We start from the raw sequence: 18,911 nt of genomic DNA, 5'->3' as shown, positions 1-18,911 counted from the left end.
GCCAAATGTGGTAAACGGGTCCTTGTTTTGTTTAGATTACTGTACTGGGAAGTGCACGTTGAATGTAAACAGAAGATAAGGACGCGAGGATGTCCCCGAGCCCGAGTGGTCTACGCTTTTTGAACAGACTCGACAGGACACCGTTACTGTGTTCAAAATCTGATTTTATTTCATGTTGACGTGCCAAAAAAATCTTTAAACCCTCGAAAAGATCAACGTGAGTAAACTGAAATTGAAACGGAATCAGCGGTTCACCCTTGAAGTTTCCGAGGGTAGCCTGAAGGCATCGCGCTACGTCATTTACGTTGGACGACGTCGGGCGAGCGGCGTCGACCCCTCCCACAACGTGCGGCGAGGAGGCTCTCCCCGAGCTCGGAGCTCTCAGTCCAACTGCCCGCCGCTTGCTGCTCGGTTCCCGAGGCCACTGCGGGAAGATGTCGACGGAGAAAACCAAACACGAGGGCAGAGTCAAAATCGGACACTACATCCTCGGCGACACGCTCGGAGTGGGCACGTTCGGGAAGGTTAAAGGTAAGAAGCAGCGAGACAGGAACCCACCCCCTCACACTTACTTCGACTGAAAGATGGTGGCCGGCGAACCGTTTTAGCATTGCGGCTAATTTCCCAAGCTAACTTGTCAACTGGGGAAAGGCATCGCACTTGCTGTCTCTTCCTGCTCCCCGTTTGCTCAACTCGTAAAGATGTTACACACCGCACGTTTTGTTCGGGGCGGTTTAGTTGGCGGCGCGGGGGGGCAAGCCGGAGTGAGCCACAAGTCGCTCGTCAAGGAAGCCACCGGGAAGTGAAGCTCTCCTAATTGACGCTAACGCGAGCTAACATGGGTCGAGAGCTGTTAACCACGCCGCCGAGGATCATGTTTGGCGTCAACTTCTTAGACTGTCATCATGGTTATTCCATTAATAGGCGTATTATTTTGAAGCGACACTCGTGGTATTTCGGTGAGGGTGGGGACTGTGAAGTTTTGTACTTTGGTGGCGATGGGTAGGCGGGGGGGGGGGGGGTGACGTGACCCGAGTATAATTTATCCCTCTGCTCTTATTATTTTGTTGTCTTTGATTCGTTTGTGGTCTTCCGGAGTTCCTCACCAAGCAGCCCCGCCATGAAGTAGCTGTTGATCTGAAAATGTGTCTTTGCATCGATGACACGGTGGTGCTGCAGCTTTGCCTTTCCTCTTGCTTTTCTTGAATCCCTCCAAACTATAAAGATGCAGCGTCAAGTAATTAAATGTCTTCGACGTAAAAAGAACAAAAGAAGTTGTCAAATTATTTACAAAATTGCAAATAAATAAATAAAATGTAATGTTTTACCTTTACCGGGGTAATGTTTTATTTATTTTTTAACCTATGGTTTCACTCATAAATATGTATTTGTCGACGCAAATAGCAATACACCGCTGTTGACTGTTGTCCGTCTGCTAGGGGGAAGGAAATGGGAGGCACAAAAAAAAAAAAAATCAGCGAGCCGGGTGGAACAAGGTCGACTTGGTCATTCATAAACCAAAGGCTTGCCATGCAACTAACTTTGGCCAAATTTGAGCCGCTTGTACTGTTCACCCCTCGCCGTGATATTTTTGTGAGATTTTCCTGTTGTAAAATGTTTACCCTGGCTCAATAAAGGTTGGTAAGGACTGTTATAGACTCATAAAAATGTTTTATTAACTGTACCGGCACCGTGTTGAGTAATCTTTTAGCGTCATCGCCTGCCCTTCCACTTTTGAAATCTCTATTGATCATTTTGGAAACGGGGCAAAATGTCATTTCATTGTTTTCTTTGTGTCCTCTCGCAGTGGGCCAACACGAGCTGACCAAGCACCAAGTGGCCGTGAAAATCCTGAATCGGCAGAAGATACGCAGTCTGGACGTGGTGGGCAAGATCCGCCGGGAAATCCAGAACCTCAAGCTTTTCAGACACCCTCACATTATCAAATTGTAAGTCCTCGACCATGACAAATATCTGCGACATCCCCTGACCTTAACTCCGCCACCCATGAGGGCAAGGAAAAAAAACATCTGGGGGGGAAACGAGCACCCTTTTGAGAAGGGGCTGCAGATGGGGGAATCCCCCTTCCAGGATGACCAGGCTGCAACGTTTAGTCGTGACCTTTTCCTGTTGATTGTGCTTCCTTCTAACCGTCCGATCCCACGACCATCCTCACAGGTACCAGGTTATCAGCACCCCGACGGATATCTTCATGGTGATGGAGTACGTCTCGGGAGGGGAGCTCTTTGACTACATTCTCAAGAATGGAAAGGTGATCTCCTCCTACTTCCCGGCGTTTCTCTTTTCGGGCTCACCGTTTTTCATGGACCGACTAAAAAAGAGAGAGAGGGAGAGAGAATCACGTGGCGTATTGATAAAACCGCACGACTTGAGCATCAGATAGCTTCATGCTAACACGCAGTGCAAAATTCCCTTGACGGGCTAACGTATTTAGCAGCAACGTTGTGGCGTTATAACCCTTTAAGCAACCAATACTGCGACATTTATCGACAGACAATATAACAATACTCTTGAGCCACAGTGGGAAACGGCTAATATCGCTTATTTGTAGGTGTTGTGCTGTAAACAAACACCAGAATGGGCAACGAAAAATGAACTTGCGGTTAAATTGCTTCCATTCTCTGGATTTATGTTAGCGCCGAGGAGCTTTTTGTTATTTTGAGAGCGGCCAGGCGATAAAGAAACGGGCCACGTTGTCGGCCTCGGTACGTTTTACCGAGACGTCGGAACACGACGCGAGCGGTCGGTCGCTTTTGTGCGTCTCACCTGGCCCTCAATTTGCGCCTTTTCCTTCCGGCAGTTGGACGAGAAAGAGAGCCGCCGACTGTTCCAGCAGATCATCTCGGCGGTGGATTACTGCCACCGGCACATGGTGGTGCACCGGGACCTCAAGCCGGAAAACGTCCTGCTCGACGCGCACAAGAATGCCAAGATAGCCGATTTCGGTGAGCGGATGCCCGTTTTAGTGCGGCGCGGCGTCAAAGCGCATTTTGCCTTTGAAGGAGTCCCGGCCATTTGTTGCATTTCACGGGCTTAAGCCGGTCCGGCTGCATCGAGTCTCCTAAACCAAGCGCTGACGTGTGAACAGGTTTATCAAACATGATGTCCGATGGAGAATTCCTGCGGACGAGCTGCGGTTCCCCCAACTACGCCGCCCCGGAAGTGATCTCGGGAAGGTGAGGAGCGTTGGCTGCCGGCGCCCGTAAACATTCCGGCTTAGTTTCAATCTTTTTTTTTTCTTCTTCCCGCTTTGCCTTTTGTGGTGAGATTATACGCCGGTCCCGAGGTGGACATCTGGAGCAGCGGGGTGATCCTCTACGCCCTGCTGTGCGGCACCTTGCCGTTCGACGACGACCACGTGCCGACGCTCTTCAAGAAGATCTGTGACGGCATCTTCTTCACGCCGCCGTACCTCAACCCCGCCGTCACCAGCCTCCTCAAGCACATGCTGCAGGTGGACCCCATGAAGAGAGCCACCATCAAAGAGATCAGGTGAGGACGGGAGGCCCTCATCGGCCCGGCGCGTCAAACGCGCAAGGAAATCTGGCTCCGGCGGTCCGGGATACTTTAGTGTTGCGGTAACAAAGCGACTACGGCGCACGGAGAAAAAGCCGAAGGGCGTCCGGCCGCCAGAGCCCCACGGTGACTCGTGGCCTTTGTTTGCCCTCGCAGAGAGGACGACTGGTTCAAGCAGGACCTTCCCAAGTACTTGTTCCCCGAGGACCCGTCCTACAGCAACAACATGATCGACGACGAGGCCCTCAAGGAGGTGTGCGACAAGTTTGAGTGCACAGAGGAGGAGGTGCTGGCCTGCATCTACAGCCGCAACCACCAGGACCCGCTGGCCGTGGCCTACCACCTGATCATCGACAACCGCCGCATCATGAACGAGGCCAAGGACTTCTACCTGGCCTCCAGCCCGCCCGACTCCTTCCTGGACGACCAGCAGCTGGCCTCGCCCGGCGCCTCGGCGGCGGCGGCGCTCAAGCCGCACCCGGAGCGCGTGCCCTTCCTGGTGGCGGAGACGCCGCCGCGGCCGCGCCACACCCTGGACGAGTTGAACCCGCAAAAGTCCAAGCACCAGGGCGTGCGGCGGGCCAAGTGGCACCTGGGCATCCGCAGCCAGAGCAGACCCAACGACATCATGACCGAAGTGTGCCGCGCCATGAAGCAGCTGGACTACGAGTGGAAGGTGAAGCCACCACCAACAATCGAGAGAAATGCTGACGCTGACGGGAATTGTTCTCCCATGCTTGCAGGTTGTGAACCCCTACTATTTACGCGTAAAGAGGAAAAACCCGGTGACTGGCACGCAGACCAAGATGAGCCTTCAACTTTACCAGGTGGACAGCCGAACCTACCTCCTCGACTTCCGAAGCATAGACGGTACGTCCTAAGCTCACCCGCCTGCGCGTGCTGTGTTGAACATGAATCCAAACGGGCCGCAGACATTTGCTGCCTTTGGGTACTTGCATCCCTTCAGTTGAGGGGATTGGGACACGCAAACCAAACCTTCTGCCCGACGTGATGTTGTTTTTTTTTTTTTTTTAGACGATAGCTTAGAAAACAAATCTGGCACGGCGACACCTCTTCGCTCCGGATCGGTCGGCAACTACCGCACCGCCATCAAGAGCGAGGCGGACGCCGCCGACTCGGCCGCCCCACAACCCAAGACGGCCGCCGAAGGCTCGCTGGCGTCGTCGCTCGCCTCATCCATCGACTCGACGGGAGGCGCCGACGTGTCGTCGGCGCCTCGCCCCGGCAGTCATACCATCGAGTTTTTTGAGATGTGCGCTAACCTCATCAAACTGCTGGCGCGATAGCCGGGCGCAGGCGCACACCCGCGCGTACGTGCGCGCTTCGATCGCTATAGCCTTGTTTGCTCTCCGACTGTGTTTTTAGCAATAAGCGGGCAATCCGTCGGCGCTTCGGCCCGGGATGCCCGGCGACGCCCGGATGAGCCGAGAGAGAGGGAAGAGCGTATTTTGGATCGCTAGGTCAACACCTTGTGAAGTGATTACACTGAATTCGCTGTCCTGTCGAGGTCAGCCAGCTTCCCGTGCAAACAAACAAAAAATATCAACTTTTTATTTTGTTTGTTTGAGTTTTTTTTCCTGTGCGAGAGATAGATGAAGTAGCACTTTTGCACACCTTTCTTTTCATTCCTGGGGGGTTGGTTTGGTTTTCCTCAAGTGGCGTTCAAGTCGTCAGGAAGTGCAGTGGCCCCCAACCCCTCCTTCTCGGTCTCACCATTTTTTCTTCCAATTCCGTCTTTGTTCTGACAAGTGTCACCTGGCCCCATCTTTGCAACAGGTAGCCGAACATCAAAATTCACAAAGGGTGTTTGATCCAGTCAATTTTCAAAGACGCGCATTTCTTAGTCCTTCTGTAGTTCCTCCAGTTGCTCTTTAATCTGTGTTGTGTGAATCCATCCCAAGTGAAAAGTAACTTTGGTTCTCCAGATGGATTGCTGGATTTTTGTTTTTTTTGTCCCCTCGTGTACTTTTTGTAATCCGCATCACTTGTCAATCAGAATCCAGCGTTGTTTCACAATGTATTCAATTCCCATTAACTCATTCTAACAACACGGGGGCGGGGGGGTATTCATTGACATCCCTTTTGCCAAGAAATCTGGTTTCTTCTTGATGATCAATTAAAAAAAAAAGACAATCTTTAAATCCGGATCACCCCCTCAGTTTGGAAATGCTGGAGCTACCGAACGCTGTTTGACAGTTCAAAATTCTGACGGCGCCGCCCACCCGCCGCAACCCCCAATTGTCAACCATTAAAATGGCATTTGTTGATGTTTGCTTGTTTTTATTGTTGTGTATATCATTTGAAATTGTGTCGGTCATGGTGGAGCGTTGCCTTTCTCTCTGTGCAGTTTGTTCAAAATGCCGTAAGCAAGCATTTCTCACCCCCATGTATGTACTTTTTCTCTAATGACAATTACTCGAACAGCATCAGCTATTTCGAGACCCGACGATCTTATGAATGTGTCACCCGTTACGGAAATCTTTCTAGTCTCTACTGTCGGGTTGCCTTAGTTGACGGGGGCAGGGAACCTTAATATGGCCCCAAAACGTGGTATTCTTTTCAGAGGGCTGAAAATCAGACAAAGGGTTCCCTGCTGCTGCCTAACAATCATAATCAGTACTGTTGTTTTGAATAATTGGCTCCATTTAACTGTCAGGGTGAAGTCCCACATAAGGAAAAAAGATCAAACTGTTGTTTTTTTTTGGGGGGGGGGTGAATTGACACACTTGAAATAATTGTTGCCAAACTACTGCAGACCTCTGATCCTTGATGGCTGTTGGAGATTTTTTTGTTTCGTTGTTTTGACACAATCTTTGGTTTTGATGAAGCAGTATCAGTGGTTGCTGATTTTGACAGCTTTAGAAAAGATGTTGATTGTTACATTTCATTCCGACTGAACACCTTAACATTTTTGTTGAAATAAGAGTTTATGGAGTATGGTAAGAACCAGGCAGTTTGGAGAAGGGTGTACATTTTGAGTAAAAAAAAACTTTTGTGCGTGTATGTGTGCGCGCGTGTCGAAAGACGAATGGGGGGGGGGGGGGGGGGATATGTGACTGGGGTGAAATTTGAACTGCTTTATGTCAAGGGACCCAACTTTCCAAGAGTGATCTGTGTGTGTGTACATATGAATGGATAGTGTCGGAATCGTTTGTATACACAACTGCCTAAATAAAATGCTAAATTGCACACAAACCTTAAAGGCTTGTCAGTGTATTTAGTTTCAGTCGTGTATTTAAGAGCAACTGTGGCGTCGTTGTTTCATTTATGATTGGCACCCACCACTCTAAATGAATGTTAGCCCTCGACATCGGTACAGCCCGCAATGCGCAGTTGGTCAGCTAGTGCAATACGTAAGGGCGTCTGCCATATTGAATGTGTCAAATATGCCCCGTTAACATATGCAAGCTAAGTCAATGGCCTGAACTTTATAACGGGACTTCCTCCAAAGTTAATGTCATCCAGCCGTTCACAAACACATGCTAATGTATCTGGGAAACACAGTGGTATCAAAAACGATGAAAGGTGTATAGTGTATTACATAGAAAATGTTTGTATTCAAAACATACTAGTTGCTTCATCTCTCTCCAATAGCATCTCTGAGGGCGCAACATAATACAGTCGTATGCAAACACGTCACACGTCTTGAGCTGCGTATTTTTAATTTACTGTATAATATCACGCATCGCCTATTTGTGATTTCACAACAATGGTTTCACTTTCTTTTATTTTGAATAGTTTAGCATCTTGCCTGTTTTTTTGTCCACCGTTTCCGCAATTGCGAGTGTTCATCTCTTCTCAAAAGAGTCTCTGTGAGGACCGGGTCAACATTAGAACGTGACTGCCAGCTTTTTTTGTGATCTTTTCAGTTCACGAATAATCGACTCATAAAAACTAACATTTCATCGAGCGTCGCGTTGGTGGAGGCGGCACAGTCATGTCGGAACAAGACAGTAACCCGTTCACGGAGTCGGAGCTCAGCAATCCGTTTGAGGTAAGGCTGTCTGGCGAGCTCCGTAGCTTAGCCACATCCTCCCCGCGTCGCTATTTACATTTGGACGCGCCTAGCCGGTTTTAAAACGTGCTCGAACGACAATGAAAAATGAATTTCCCCCTACGCCCCTTTTAGAGCCCGTTCAATGTCCACAAAACGTTTTTTTTAGGGGACCGGGGGCGGTGTGAATGAGCGACAGGAGCTGATATCCTTTCTAATGTACAAAAACGAACCAAATCGACTGAATCCTCAAAACATTGATTAACTCTGCTTGCTTGACCGCCCGTTGAATTCACGTGCGTTTTCTGGCACATTTTGTAGTTTGCTTGAGTTTCCATCAACATGAGTGTTGCAGATTGAAAAGAAACCTACTGTATACAGTAACCGGTTATGCTTTCAACCATCTGCCTTCCACCGAACCTTGACGGCCCTTTCGTTTTCCAACATCAGGCCGACCACTGTGAGTGTTGAGCCCCAAAGGACCATAGAGGCAACTTGGCGTGATTTAATAATAAAAAAAAAGGCCAGCAGCACCTCATTGAACTAAACAGAACTGGAGAAGTGCTAACACGTTACAATGACCCCCTCCCGCGTCCATCTACACACACAAAAAAATAGAATCGACTGAAATCGATGAATCGGAAAGGCCTTCAGAAAACGAGTTGAGAGTAAATAACAGCGATTGAACCACGGCCGGACGGCAAATGGGTTTTTTTTTTTTACAAATCATGAATTGTTCAGAACCCTGCGGGGCCAACATGTTTCTGGCCCCTGAGGGCCCACGGAAGGGAGGAAGCATATGTTCCGGTGACAGGCCCCACTGCCCCCCCCCCCCCCACCCTCAGGCGACACGACAGGCTACACTCGGCCCACTTTCTCTGCCAATTGGGACAATCCTTCTGTAGTTTGACTTCAGTCTGACTTTCTAGAAAAAAAAAGGTATGTATGGAACTGGTAGGGTAGGGGGGGTCCCAACAACCTCCATGTGAATTATTTAGGATGGCGGTCAGCTGACAAGCTGGAGCCCATGTGCGCGTGCGTTTAACAGAGGGCGATTTGGGGGCTCTGGTCAGGAGGACGGCGACGTCCGCCTCACTCGGAATCGGAGGAGCGTGCGAGGCTGATGCCAAGCGAGCGGGTGGGCAGGACGTTGGTGTTTGCGCTGAGTTTACGGATGGCAACCAAGGTAGTTGGGGGCAGCTTTTATCACCGGCACTACTTAAAGCCTTCTTCTTCTTTTTTTTTTTTTTTGCCCCACCCCCGTCCCAAACTGCAAGTATTGATTTCGTGCCATGTGTTTCAGGACCCTTCGGTGACACTAGCAAGACAGACGGCAGCGGCGGGGGCAGTGGGATTAGAAGAGTGCAATCCCTTCACGGACTCCAAACAAGTGAGCCTTTCACTATCTGAAGGACTCGGTTGTGGTCTTGGCAATTGAGGAAAACCAACCCAAGAAGCTAACGTTAGCTTAGCCTGGCGTCGATGCTTTTAGGACCAATTGACTGCAGTGCAGCGAGCCAGTTTTATCGCTTTGTCTCGTTTCTCGCTGAATTGCCAATTTTGATGTCATTGTTTTCAATTGAATTTTTGTTGACGGCGTACGGGCAGGTCCACGTTTCCTTCACCCGTACAGTAAAAACCCTGACAACTTGAAAGCGCTGTCTCATTGGTCGAATGAATCAAAGGGCTCGCCCTCGTTTTCGCCATCCGCCGTGTTCACTCTCAACGCCCGCTTCCCGTCTAGGCGGACACGGGGAGCAAGCCCCCCGCGGCGGCGCCAGCCGTCCCGACGCAGCCCGCCGTCTTGAAGCACGGCGAGGAAGCTCCCGTCTCTTCGCAGCCTCGGGCTCAGGTACCGTCGTCCCGCGGCTGACCGCCGCTTGTGCTGACGCATGCTGTGACCGCCACTGCCGCTCAGGAAGCCACAGGGGGCGCAGGCGAGCTGCTTAAGAGGCAGGAAGAGCTGGAAAAGAAGGCGGCCGAGCTGGACCGGCGAGAGAGGGAGATGCAGTCGCTCAGCGCTTCTGGAGGTGCGTCACTCATCGCATTGTTACCTTTTCCGGCTGACACTTCAAATGTTTGAGCCATGAAATGCATCTTTCTTCTCATCGTCGGCTCCACAAGGCATCTATCCATCCAGCCGCAGATGGTCCAACAGCACCATGTATAGTAAGGCGTTTTTAACCGAAAAAAACAACCATGTATAGTAAGGCGTTTTTAGCCTGAAAAAAACGACCATGTATTGTAAGGCGTTTTTAACCGAAAAAAACGACCATGTATAGTAAGGCGTTTTTTGCTGAAAAAAAACAACCATGTATAGTAAGGCGTTTTTTGCTGAAAAAAACGACCATGTATAGTAAGGCGTTTTTGTCAGAAAAAAACGACCATGTATAGTAAGGCGTTTTTTGCTGAAAAAAAACGACCATGTATAGTAAGGCGTTTTTTTGCTGAAAAAAACAACCATGTATAGTAAGGCGTTTTTTGCTGAAAAAAACGACCATGTATAGTAAGGCGTTTTTTACTGAAAAAAAACAACCATGTATAGTAAGGCGTTTTTTGCTGAAAAAAAAACGACCATGTATAGTAAGGCGTTTTTAACCGAAAAAAACGACCATGTATAGTAAGGCGTTTTTTGCTGAAAAAAACAACCATGTATAGTAAGGCGTTTTTTGCTGAAAAAAACGACCATGTATAGTACGGTGTTTTTTGCTGAAAAAAACGACCATGTATAGTAAGGCGTTTTTTGCTGAAAAAAACAACCATGTATAGTAAGGCGTTTTTTGCTGAAAAAAAACGACCATGTATAGTAAGGCGTTTTTTGCTGAAAAAAACGACCATGTATAGTAAGGCTTTTTTTGCTGAAAGAAACGACCATGTATAGTAAGGCGTTTTTTGCTGAAAAAAACAACCATGTATAGTAAGGCGTTGTTTGCTGAAAAAAACGACCATGTATAGTAAGGCGTTTTTTGCTGAAAAAAACAACCATGTATAGTAAGGCGTTTTTTGCTGAAAAAAACGACCATGTATAGTACGGTGTTTTTTGCTGAAAAAAACGACCATGTATAGTAAGGCGTTATTAACCGAAAAAAACGACCATGTATAGTAAGGCGTTTTTAACCGAAAAAAACGACCATGTATAGTAAGGCGTTTTTTGCTGAAAAAACAACCATGTATAGTAAGGCGTTTTTTGCTGAAAAAAACGACCATGTATAGTACGGTGTTTTTTGCTGAAAAAAACGACCATGTATAGTAAGGCGTTTTTTGCTGAAAAAAACGACCATGTATAGTAAGGCGTTTTTTACTGAAAAAAAACAACCATGTATAGTAAGGCGTTTTTTGCTGAAAAAAAAACGACCATGTATAGTAAGGCGTTTTTAACCGAAAAAAACGACCATGTATAGTAAGGCGTTTTTTGCTGAAAAAAACAACCATGTATAGTAAGGCGTTTTTTGCTGAAAAAAACGACCATGTATAGTACGGTGTTTTTTGCTGAAAAAAACGACCATGTATAGTAAGGCGTTTTTTGCTGAAAAAAAACGACCATGTATAGTAAGGCGTTTTTTGCTGAAAAAAACGACCATGTATAGTAAGGCGTTTTTTGCTGAAAAAAACGACCATGTATAGTAAGGCGTTTTTTGCTGAAAAAAACGACCATGTATAGTAAGGCGTTATTAACCGAAAAAAACGACCATGTATAGTAAGGCGTTATTAACCGAAAAAAAACGACCATGTATAGTAAGGCGTTATTAACCGAAAAAAAACGACCATGTATAGTAAGGCGTTTTTAACCGAAAAAAACGACCATGTATAGTAAGGCGTTTTTAGCCGAAAAAAACGACCATGTATAGTACGGTGGTTTTTGTCAGAAAAAAACGACCATGTATAGTAAGGCGTTTTTAACCGAAAAAAACGCCTTACTATACATGGTCGTTTTTTTCAGCAAAAAACGCCTTACTATACATGGTTGTTTTTTTCAGCAAAAAAACGCCTTACTATACATGGTCGTTTTTTTCTGACAAAAACGCCTTACTATACATGGTCGTTTTTATTGGGCAAAAAACGCCTTACTATACATGGTCGTTTTTTTCTGACAAAAACGCCTTACTATACATGGTCGTTTTTTTCGGGCTAAAAACGGCTTACTATACATGGTCGCTTTTTTCGGCTAAAAACGCCTTACTATATATACATGGTCGTTTTTTTCTGACAAAAACGCCTTACTATACATGGTCGTTTTTTTCGGCAAAAAACGCCTTACTATACATGGGCGTTTTTTTCTGACAAAAACGCCTTACTATACATGGTCGTTTTTTTCGGCAAAAAACGCCTTACTATACATGGACGTTTTATTTCGGCTAAAAACGCCTTACTATACATGGTCATTTTTTTCTGTCAAAAAACGCCTTACTATACATGGTCGTTTTTTTCTGACAAAAACGCCTTACTATACATGGTCGTTTTTTTCGGCAAAAAACGCCTTACTATACATGCTAGTTTTATTCGGGCTAAAAACGCCTTGCTATACATGGTCGTTTTTTTCGGCAACAGCCTTTCTCTACATGGTACTCTCCAATAATTATAATAATCATAATACTTCTGCCCTATTGTGGAAAACAGAGTGGCCCTACGGCGGATTTCACTGCTTTGTTAACTTAATTGCTCTCTCTGATAACAGAATTGTGTGTTGAATCTCTTCTTTATCTGACCTGCCCCCACCTTCCCCCAGGTAGGAGAAACAACTGGCCCCCGCTCCCGGAGAAGTTCCCGGTGGTCCCGTGTTTCTATCATGATATCACAGTGGACATTCCCGTGGAGTACCAGAAGACGGTCAAGATCATGTACTACCTGTGGATGTGTGCGTTTTTTTGAAGGGTTTTTTTTGCCCTTGGTGGGAGGGGGGGGGGGCGAAAAATGGAATTGCCATGTGTGTCCTTCTCTTCCAGTCCACACGGGGACGCTGCTGGCCAACCTGGCGGGCTCGTTGGCGTGGTTCGGCGTGGACTCTTCCCGCGGCGCGGACTTGGGTCTGGCCTTCCTGTGGTTCATGCTGTTCACGCCGTGCTCCTTCGTGTGCTGGTACCGCCCCGTCTACGGGGCCTTCAAGTCAGCTGCCGGCCGAGCGCCTTTGACGTTCCCGCGCCACGCCGCCGTCTTTTGACTTTTTCTTCTCGTTTGTGCGTGGCAGGAGCGACAGCTCGTTCCGCTTCTTTCTCTTCTTCTTCGTGTACGTGTGCCAGCTGGGCGTGTACGTGATGCAGAGCGTGGGCATCCCGGGATGGGGAGCCTGGTAGGAAACACCGCATTGATCCTGACAACATCAATAATTAGCGCCGATGCTGATTGCCACTCCGATCGGCACCTTACCCCTCCGATGTACTTTAGGGCGTTGAGGAACTCGAGATCGTCCCGCCCACTGAAATACGACAAGTAGGCTTCGAACGCAAATCAGTTCGTGAATGAAATCAAAGAAACTTTTGAAGCTGTCAGATACTTGATGCGTTTCTTTTTTTAAAATCTTGCCCCAAAACGGTTCCGTTTCATTCGTGTAAACGCAGACGTGAGGGGCAGCTCATTCTTTATTATTTTGAAAAAGTTGAGTTAAACACCCTCCAGTGAAATTTGAGAAAAATTCAAATGAATTGACTGAAGAATAATAATAGCAACGCACTTTACAATGGCGAGGGAGAGAGCCCCCCCCCCCCTGCCCCCCCACACACCATAGTCTTCATGGCCGCTTGATGCTAAAGAAGGCCTTTTGGTCCGTCCTCAGCGGCTGGATCTCGGCGCTGATGTGCCTCAACACCAGCGTGGCCGCGGGCGCCTTGATGATCCTGGTGGCGGCGCTGTTCACCGCTCTGGCCGTCATGTCGCTGGTCATGTTCAAGAAGGTCGGGAGCCCCGTCCCATCCGTGGTAACGGCCCCTCCGCCGTCGTTAACGCCTTTTGCTCCGCCAGGTGCACGCCATGTACCGCACCACCGGCGCCAGCTTCCAGAAAGCCCAACAGGAGCTGGCCACGGGCGTCATGGCCAACAAGACGGTGCAGGCGGCCGCCGCTTCCGGGGCGGCGCGGGGGGCCTTCAAGGAGCGCATCTGAGCGGCAGGATGGCGCCGGCGCGCTCCTCGGCGTCGGCGTGCCTCGACATCTCGCCTCGCCACCTTTTAAAAAAATCTTTGAATGGCCCTGAAAACTTTGAAAATAGCTTAACCCCCCTTTGCCATTGCGAGCACTGCATGGTGACCGTTTGAAGTCGATTTCTTCCTCAACGGGGCGCTTGCACTTTAAACGTCTGCGGTCGGTGCGCCTTGACCTCACTTTGACTCAGGACGGCCCGCCGCCACTCTCATTCGTCTTGTGAATATTGAGCCGACTTTTCTCGCGCTGACACGACTCGTTGGGAAGAAACGTCACTTTTTTTTCGACACTAATTGAGAGCGCGCTTGCCTTATACGCGACTCGCACAAAAAACAAAGACGTCAGGTCTCCACATTTCAGCTGATCAACAAGTGAGGAGGACCTTAAATGGGTCTGAATTTGGAAACAACACTCGGGAGTTTAATTTTTTTCCCTCTTGTTTTGTTGCCGTTTGGAATTGTGTTCATTTCAAGATGTCCTGAAACACTGAAAAAGTCAAATCACACTGACAATCAAAATGTGCGGCTGATTCAAAAGACAAAAAGGAGGCACGGCGAGCATTGACCATGTCGGTACGGACAATGACATGACGGTCACGTTGGGATATTTATTGTTTCCACATCACATAAAATTCTTTGAAGAATTCTCGAGTGGTTCTTTTCCATGAAAGTGTTCCGACTTGGTTTATTTGTGGACCTCTGTTTTGATGGGGTTTGGGGGGGGGCGAGAGGACGCCGGCGTTCTGTGCGGGTATTTACAGCGCAAGGCAGTCTCTGGCGCGGGCATCCTTCACAGCAGGCAGATGAGGCTCTTGCCCTCCTCGATCTCCTCCTGCACCTTGTCGCTGGACGTGGCGATCTCGGCCTGCGCCGAGAAGACGGCGCACAGGAAGGTGAGGGCCGTGGCGCCGGCGGCCGTGTAGAAGGCCCAGCCCATGGAGCACAGGCCGGCCCGGTACGGCGCCGCCTCCGCGCCGCAGTACAGGCGGGCCTTGTCCGAGCCCCAGCCGGCCGGGTACAGCATCAGGCCCAGGATCAGGAACAGGCCTGAGGAGGAAAAGGAAAAGGGACGCGTCAGTCCTTGGGAGGACCGCTCGGACTATTCCCAACAATTGAACAGTTGGGGGCTGGGGTCTAGGGGCTTGTGTTCAGGTTCAAGGTTAGGGACTAGTTTTAGGAGCGAGGATTCGGGGCTTCGGGTTCGTTATCGAGCGTTAGGGACTCGGGGTTGGGGGCTTTTCACGGTGCCTTTCTGCGGCTTTGTTTCTCTTTGTGCGGAAGGCGGGCGGGGGGAGGAAATGAAAAGTAGGTCAGAAATTCCTTCCACATGTTGCTTGACATGTGACGCGCCGGAGCACGGAAGGGACGCCTTTGGTGGGCTAGACGCACACTCGGACAAGGCCTGAATGAAAGAACACTGGACAAAGCGTTTCGTCTCACCGGCGATGCCTTGCAGCAGCCCGCAGACGTTGAAGATGCTCTTCTTCATGATGCTCTGGAAGCAGACGGTGAAGACGGAGATGAAGGCCACGGCGCACAGCAGCAGGATGCCGGCCGCCAGGAAGATGGACGTGGCCTGCCAGAACCCGCTGGCGATCTCCCCGAAGCCGCCGGCGTAGGGGCCGCACAGGACGCCGCCCCCGCCGCCGGCGCCGTGCTGCAGGTGCGGCAGCTTGACGCAGCGCCCGTAGATGCCCAGCGTGGGCCGGTAGGCCTGGCCGGCCGAGGGGGGGCCGTGGCGGTGGTGCTCGGGCGTGCGCGGGAAGCCCACCAGCCAGTCGCTGCTCATGAAGGCCATGAGCTGGCCCAACGCCGCCGCGATGCTCAGCAGCGTCCACAGCATGGAGCGGCACGTCACGATCACGTGGCACATGCTCAGACTCGCCGGGGGAGGGGCCGGGGCCAGGGGGGGGGCTTTCTTTCGGGCTGTTGTGGCAGTCGCTCCGAGTCGGCGCAATTGGCCCACTTCTGTTCTTCTCCTTCTTTCAGCTCCACTTTCCGAGTCCTTCTTTCAGTCCCGCGTTAGGCATTCGGTTCTCGAGGTCCTGGCTCGGGTTCTTCCTTCTTCGTTGACTTCTTGACTTTCAGTCCTCGAGCCGAGTCGCACGCGGACTTCTCCTCTCAGCCCGTCGCTTCCTTGTCCCACACATGCGCTCCCTTCTTTGAGTCCTTCTGGGACTCGGGACTTTGCACTTCCTGGTGGAGATAAACTTGCGCTTATCTCGGCGCGGCCGGTCCCCTCCTGGCAGGCACTTTGGCGGCGCTTTCCACCTCTACATCCTCTTGCGGCGGCGCCCCCCCGTGAGCCGGCTCGCCCGCCACACGCCTGCCGGATGAGAAAAACAAATGGAGGCGAGTGACTTTTTATTCCACGGCCATTTCATGTGCATTTCCGCGTCGGCGTCATTTGGACGCAAAAGGCGCCCACAAAGGAGCTTTCGGGTTACGGCTCGGTTCCGCGCGGCCGCCGCTGAGATGTCAAAATTGAATCTCAAGGTGGGGGCTTTTAAACGCGCCACTGGAAAAGCCCACGTGAAAGGATCAAAGGGAGGCGATGGGAGGCTGGTGTTCCCGCCGGGGAGCCCTTCCTCGACATCTGCCATCGCCACGGTAACGACGATGAAAAAAGCAACTGGGGGTGACGGCAGACATCCCGACAACGGGACGAGTCGCTCGCGGGCGCATTTTGGTGGGCCCATCGATCCCGACCGGCCTCGTCGGCAGCCCGAGAAAATATCGCACGCGGGTGAAACGGGAGCGGGACGGCCGAGTCAGCTTTTCCAGCGGCAAGCGGGCCAATCTTTCCGAACGCTTCAGCACATCTGCGACCGTGTTTTGATCGGCGCATGACGTCGGCTGCACCGCGCCGCCGCCTGTCCTGCAAAAAAAAAAAAAATGAATCACAGTCCCCAAATTCAAAAGAAAAAGCCAAGGCTCCCCGGCACGAGGCCACCGTGAAGCGTTTTGCCCCTTTTGGCCCTCCCGCCTCCCTCTTCCGATGGGCTCCTCTGGCAGGGGGTGGGGGGGGTCGGCCAATCTGGGTTAAAACAACAAGCCAAGCCGCCGGATCTCCCTTCTTTTGTCTCGCCGGGCTTTTCGTCAGCGCTCGGCGACGGGCCAAGAGCAACATCCCGTCACGCGGCCCCCGCCCGGCGACGAGCGCTCGCGATCAAAGGCGGATGAGCTCATCCGCATGGCAAAGCCCCTCGGGGAGGCCGTCCCGACGCGCGCCGCTATTGCATCCGCTGGCGCGCGCGTGACCTCGTGGCCGGCGGGCCGCCGGAGGGGCAAGCCGGTGAAAAAAGATACGGATGGAGGACGGAACGTTTGGCGCTGGAAGGAACCCGGCGAGAGTTTTCCAGCGGAGGGAAAGAAATAATCAAATCCAATACGAGCCACATAAAAGCCGACCGCGGGTTGCCAGGCGACGGGCCGAAAGAGCCGCAACAAACGCGCCGGGGCCAAAGGGCCCGAGAGCTGACGGCTGCGCTCCAGAACTATAAAAAAAAGAAAAAAAAAGATCCGCTGGGGGGCGGGCAAGTGGCGCCTGCACCATCTGGACGCCGCCAAGAGGCCCCGACGAGCACGTGGGAGGCACACGCCAAATATGCAAACAATCACGTCAAAGAGCGCCCACCACGCCCGCTCGCCAAAGCAACACGCCACGCGGTGGGACCAAGAATATCTCCCTTGCACAATCGTACGAGGACACCAACGCCATTTTTTCTAAACGTTCAGCCCCCCCCATCCCCCCCAAACGCGCATTTGACAGCTCTTCCAGGATCAAACTGAGGAGCTCCAAATGTCTTTGGTCCACCTTTACAACTTCTGGGAATACTTTCGACATAGTTGAGGTTGCAGGCGGCTACGGTGCGGGAGTCTCTTCTGAGGGGCGGGGGCGGTGGGCGGGAGGGGGACGCCACAAATCCACATGCGGATGTGTTGAAGGTAAGGAAATCCCAACGGCGCCGTCCAAAGGAAACCGTGGGAAAGAGCGCAAGAGAAGAATAGTTGCGGTCAACAGACCACGCACCTGCGGGGGCCGCGGGGGCCCAGACACTTCCGGCGGCTCCATTTGAGGAGTGCGCATTGTGCCAACTGAAAAACCCAAAATCTTTTGACTCCAAACGTATGGCGCAACACAGTGCTGCCTTCCCGCCCCAAAGGCGAGTCATCCAAGTTTGAAAACGTTGACCCGTCCGGCCCTGAAAACAAACACACAAAGCATCAACTTCCGACGCCCCATCCTGGTTTTACGGCAACCCCCCCCCCCCCCCCCAGGGGGTTTCGCGGGGGTGGGGGGGTCAGCCTCGACACTGCATCCATTATGTTTAACCGCTTCCAGCCCCACCTTTGCCCCCCAAAACAGCCCCAGGATCCATAAACGGAGAATCGGGAGGGGGGGGGCACTTGTGTTTTCCAGGCCAGACGCAGGAAATCGGGAAGTCGGCAGAGCTCAGGGTGGAAGGTATTTGGGGGGATAAGCATTGTTCCCACCGTCTTTGCGCTGGGGATGAGCTCCCACTCCCCCCCCCCCCCGGGCGCCGACCTGTTGAGATTCCCACAAACGAGACCGAGCCAGAATTCTCAAGCGGCTTTTATCCGAACAGCACTGGGGGGGCGTGCGGAGCTTGGGATGATCACTCAGACATATTTTCACCTATCGCCCCCCCCACTCCCAAAAGAGTGCCAACTACTTTCGATGCAACGGGCCACGTGGCCATTTTCGGCAAGGACGCTCAAATTGGACGGGCCCGACTGTCGGCAAACGTGCGGCGAAATTCTCGGCACGTTTTGAGAAGAGCGCCATCGGTGCCCAACCCAAACGCGACAGAAGCCGAAAAACAAGCGAGCGCTAACAGGAAACGGGCGGCCGCCACATCAAGTATTTTGCCGCACGGACGTGACAAATGATCAGCGTGTTTGTTATGGCAGGGGTGGGGGGGGCACACAAAATGACCTTCACAGGTGGTCCCCGCCGTCTGTTGGCCATGCCATTGTTTTTTCCCCATATTGGAAAAACATACAAAGGGCCAAAGCCCCCCCCCCCCCTCACACACACACGTGCAACTTCCTTCTTCAAGCTGCAGCAATTTCCAGAGTCGGTGGAAGACGCCGCTTTGCCTCCGGGAGCCAAATATGGAAGGCGAGCGTATTGTGTCAAGTCCAAAGGGGACGAGGCGCCATCCGCTGGAAGCGTCGCACTTTGCCGACGATTGACGGGG

At 51.2% G+C, this 18,911-nt stretch overlaps 3 protein-coding genes across 4 annotated transcripts; 2 read left to right on the top strand and 1 right to left on the bottom strand.

Annotated features, from left to right (window-relative positions):
* The first annotated feature begins 153 nt into the window (after nt 1-153).
* Nucleotides 154-6,760, top strand: prkaa1 (protein kinase, AMP-activated, alpha 1 catalytic subunit). The gene is made up of 9 exons (XM_052050048.1): nt 154-531; nt 1,808-1,949; nt 2,179-2,272; nt 2,822-2,966; nt 3,110-3,197; nt 3,289-3,513; nt 3,694-4,213; nt 4,281-4,407; nt 4,573-6,760. The coding sequence occupies exons 1-9, from the start codon at nt 435-437 to the stop codon at nt 4,842-4,844; spliced, it is 1,710 nt and encodes a 569-aa protein (XP_051906008.1). The 5' UTR covers nt 154-434; the 3' UTR covers nt 4,845-6,760.
* A 565-nt stretch (nt 6,761-7,325) lies between these two features.
* Nucleotides 7,326-14,230, top strand: LOC127591566 (secretory carrier-associated membrane protein 1-like). Of its 2 annotated transcripts, XM_052051788.1 has the most exons (10): nt 7,326-7,552; nt 8,626-8,738; nt 8,856-8,942; nt 9,297-9,404; nt 9,471-9,582; nt 12,279-12,407; nt 12,496-12,655; nt 12,738-12,839; nt 13,323-13,440; nt 13,508-14,230. In XM_052051788.1, exons 2-10 carry the CDS (start codon nt 8,676-8,678, stop codon nt 13,646-13,648), a joined length of 1,020 nt encoding a protein of 339 aa, XP_051907748.1. In that variant the 5' UTR covers nt 7,326-7,552; nt 8,626-8,675; the 3' UTR covers nt 13,649-14,230. The 2 variants fall into 2 exon arrangements, with proteins under 2 accessions (XP_051907748.1, XP_051907749.1); XM_052051789.1 differs by lacking the exon at nt 8,626-8,738 and having other exon boundaries at nt 7,327-7,552.
* Nucleotides 14,231-14,274: 44 nt separating this feature from the next.
* lhfpl2a (LHFPL tetraspan subfamily member 2a) lies at nt 14,275-15,559 on the bottom strand. The gene is made up of 2 exons (XM_052051791.1): nt 15,127-15,559; nt 14,275-14,733 (listed from the first exon to the last, which is right to left on the bottom strand). Exons 1-2 carry the CDS (start codon nt 15,557-15,559, stop codon nt 14,477-14,479), a joined length of 690 nt encoding a protein of 229 aa, XP_051907751.1. The 3' UTR covers nt 14,275-14,476.
* Nucleotides 15,560-18,911: the final 3,352 nt, after the last annotated feature.

Source organism: Hippocampus zosterae, chromosome 18, assembly GCF_025434085.1.
Source record: "Hippocampus zosterae strain Florida chromosome 18, ASM2543408v3, whole genome shotgun sequence".
In the NCBI taxonomy this organism is placed as follows: Eukaryota; Metazoa; Chordata; class Actinopteri; order Syngnathiformes; family Syngnathidae; genus Hippocampus; species Hippocampus zosterae.
This window is presented reverse-complemented; position numbering and strand designations above follow the sequence as displayed.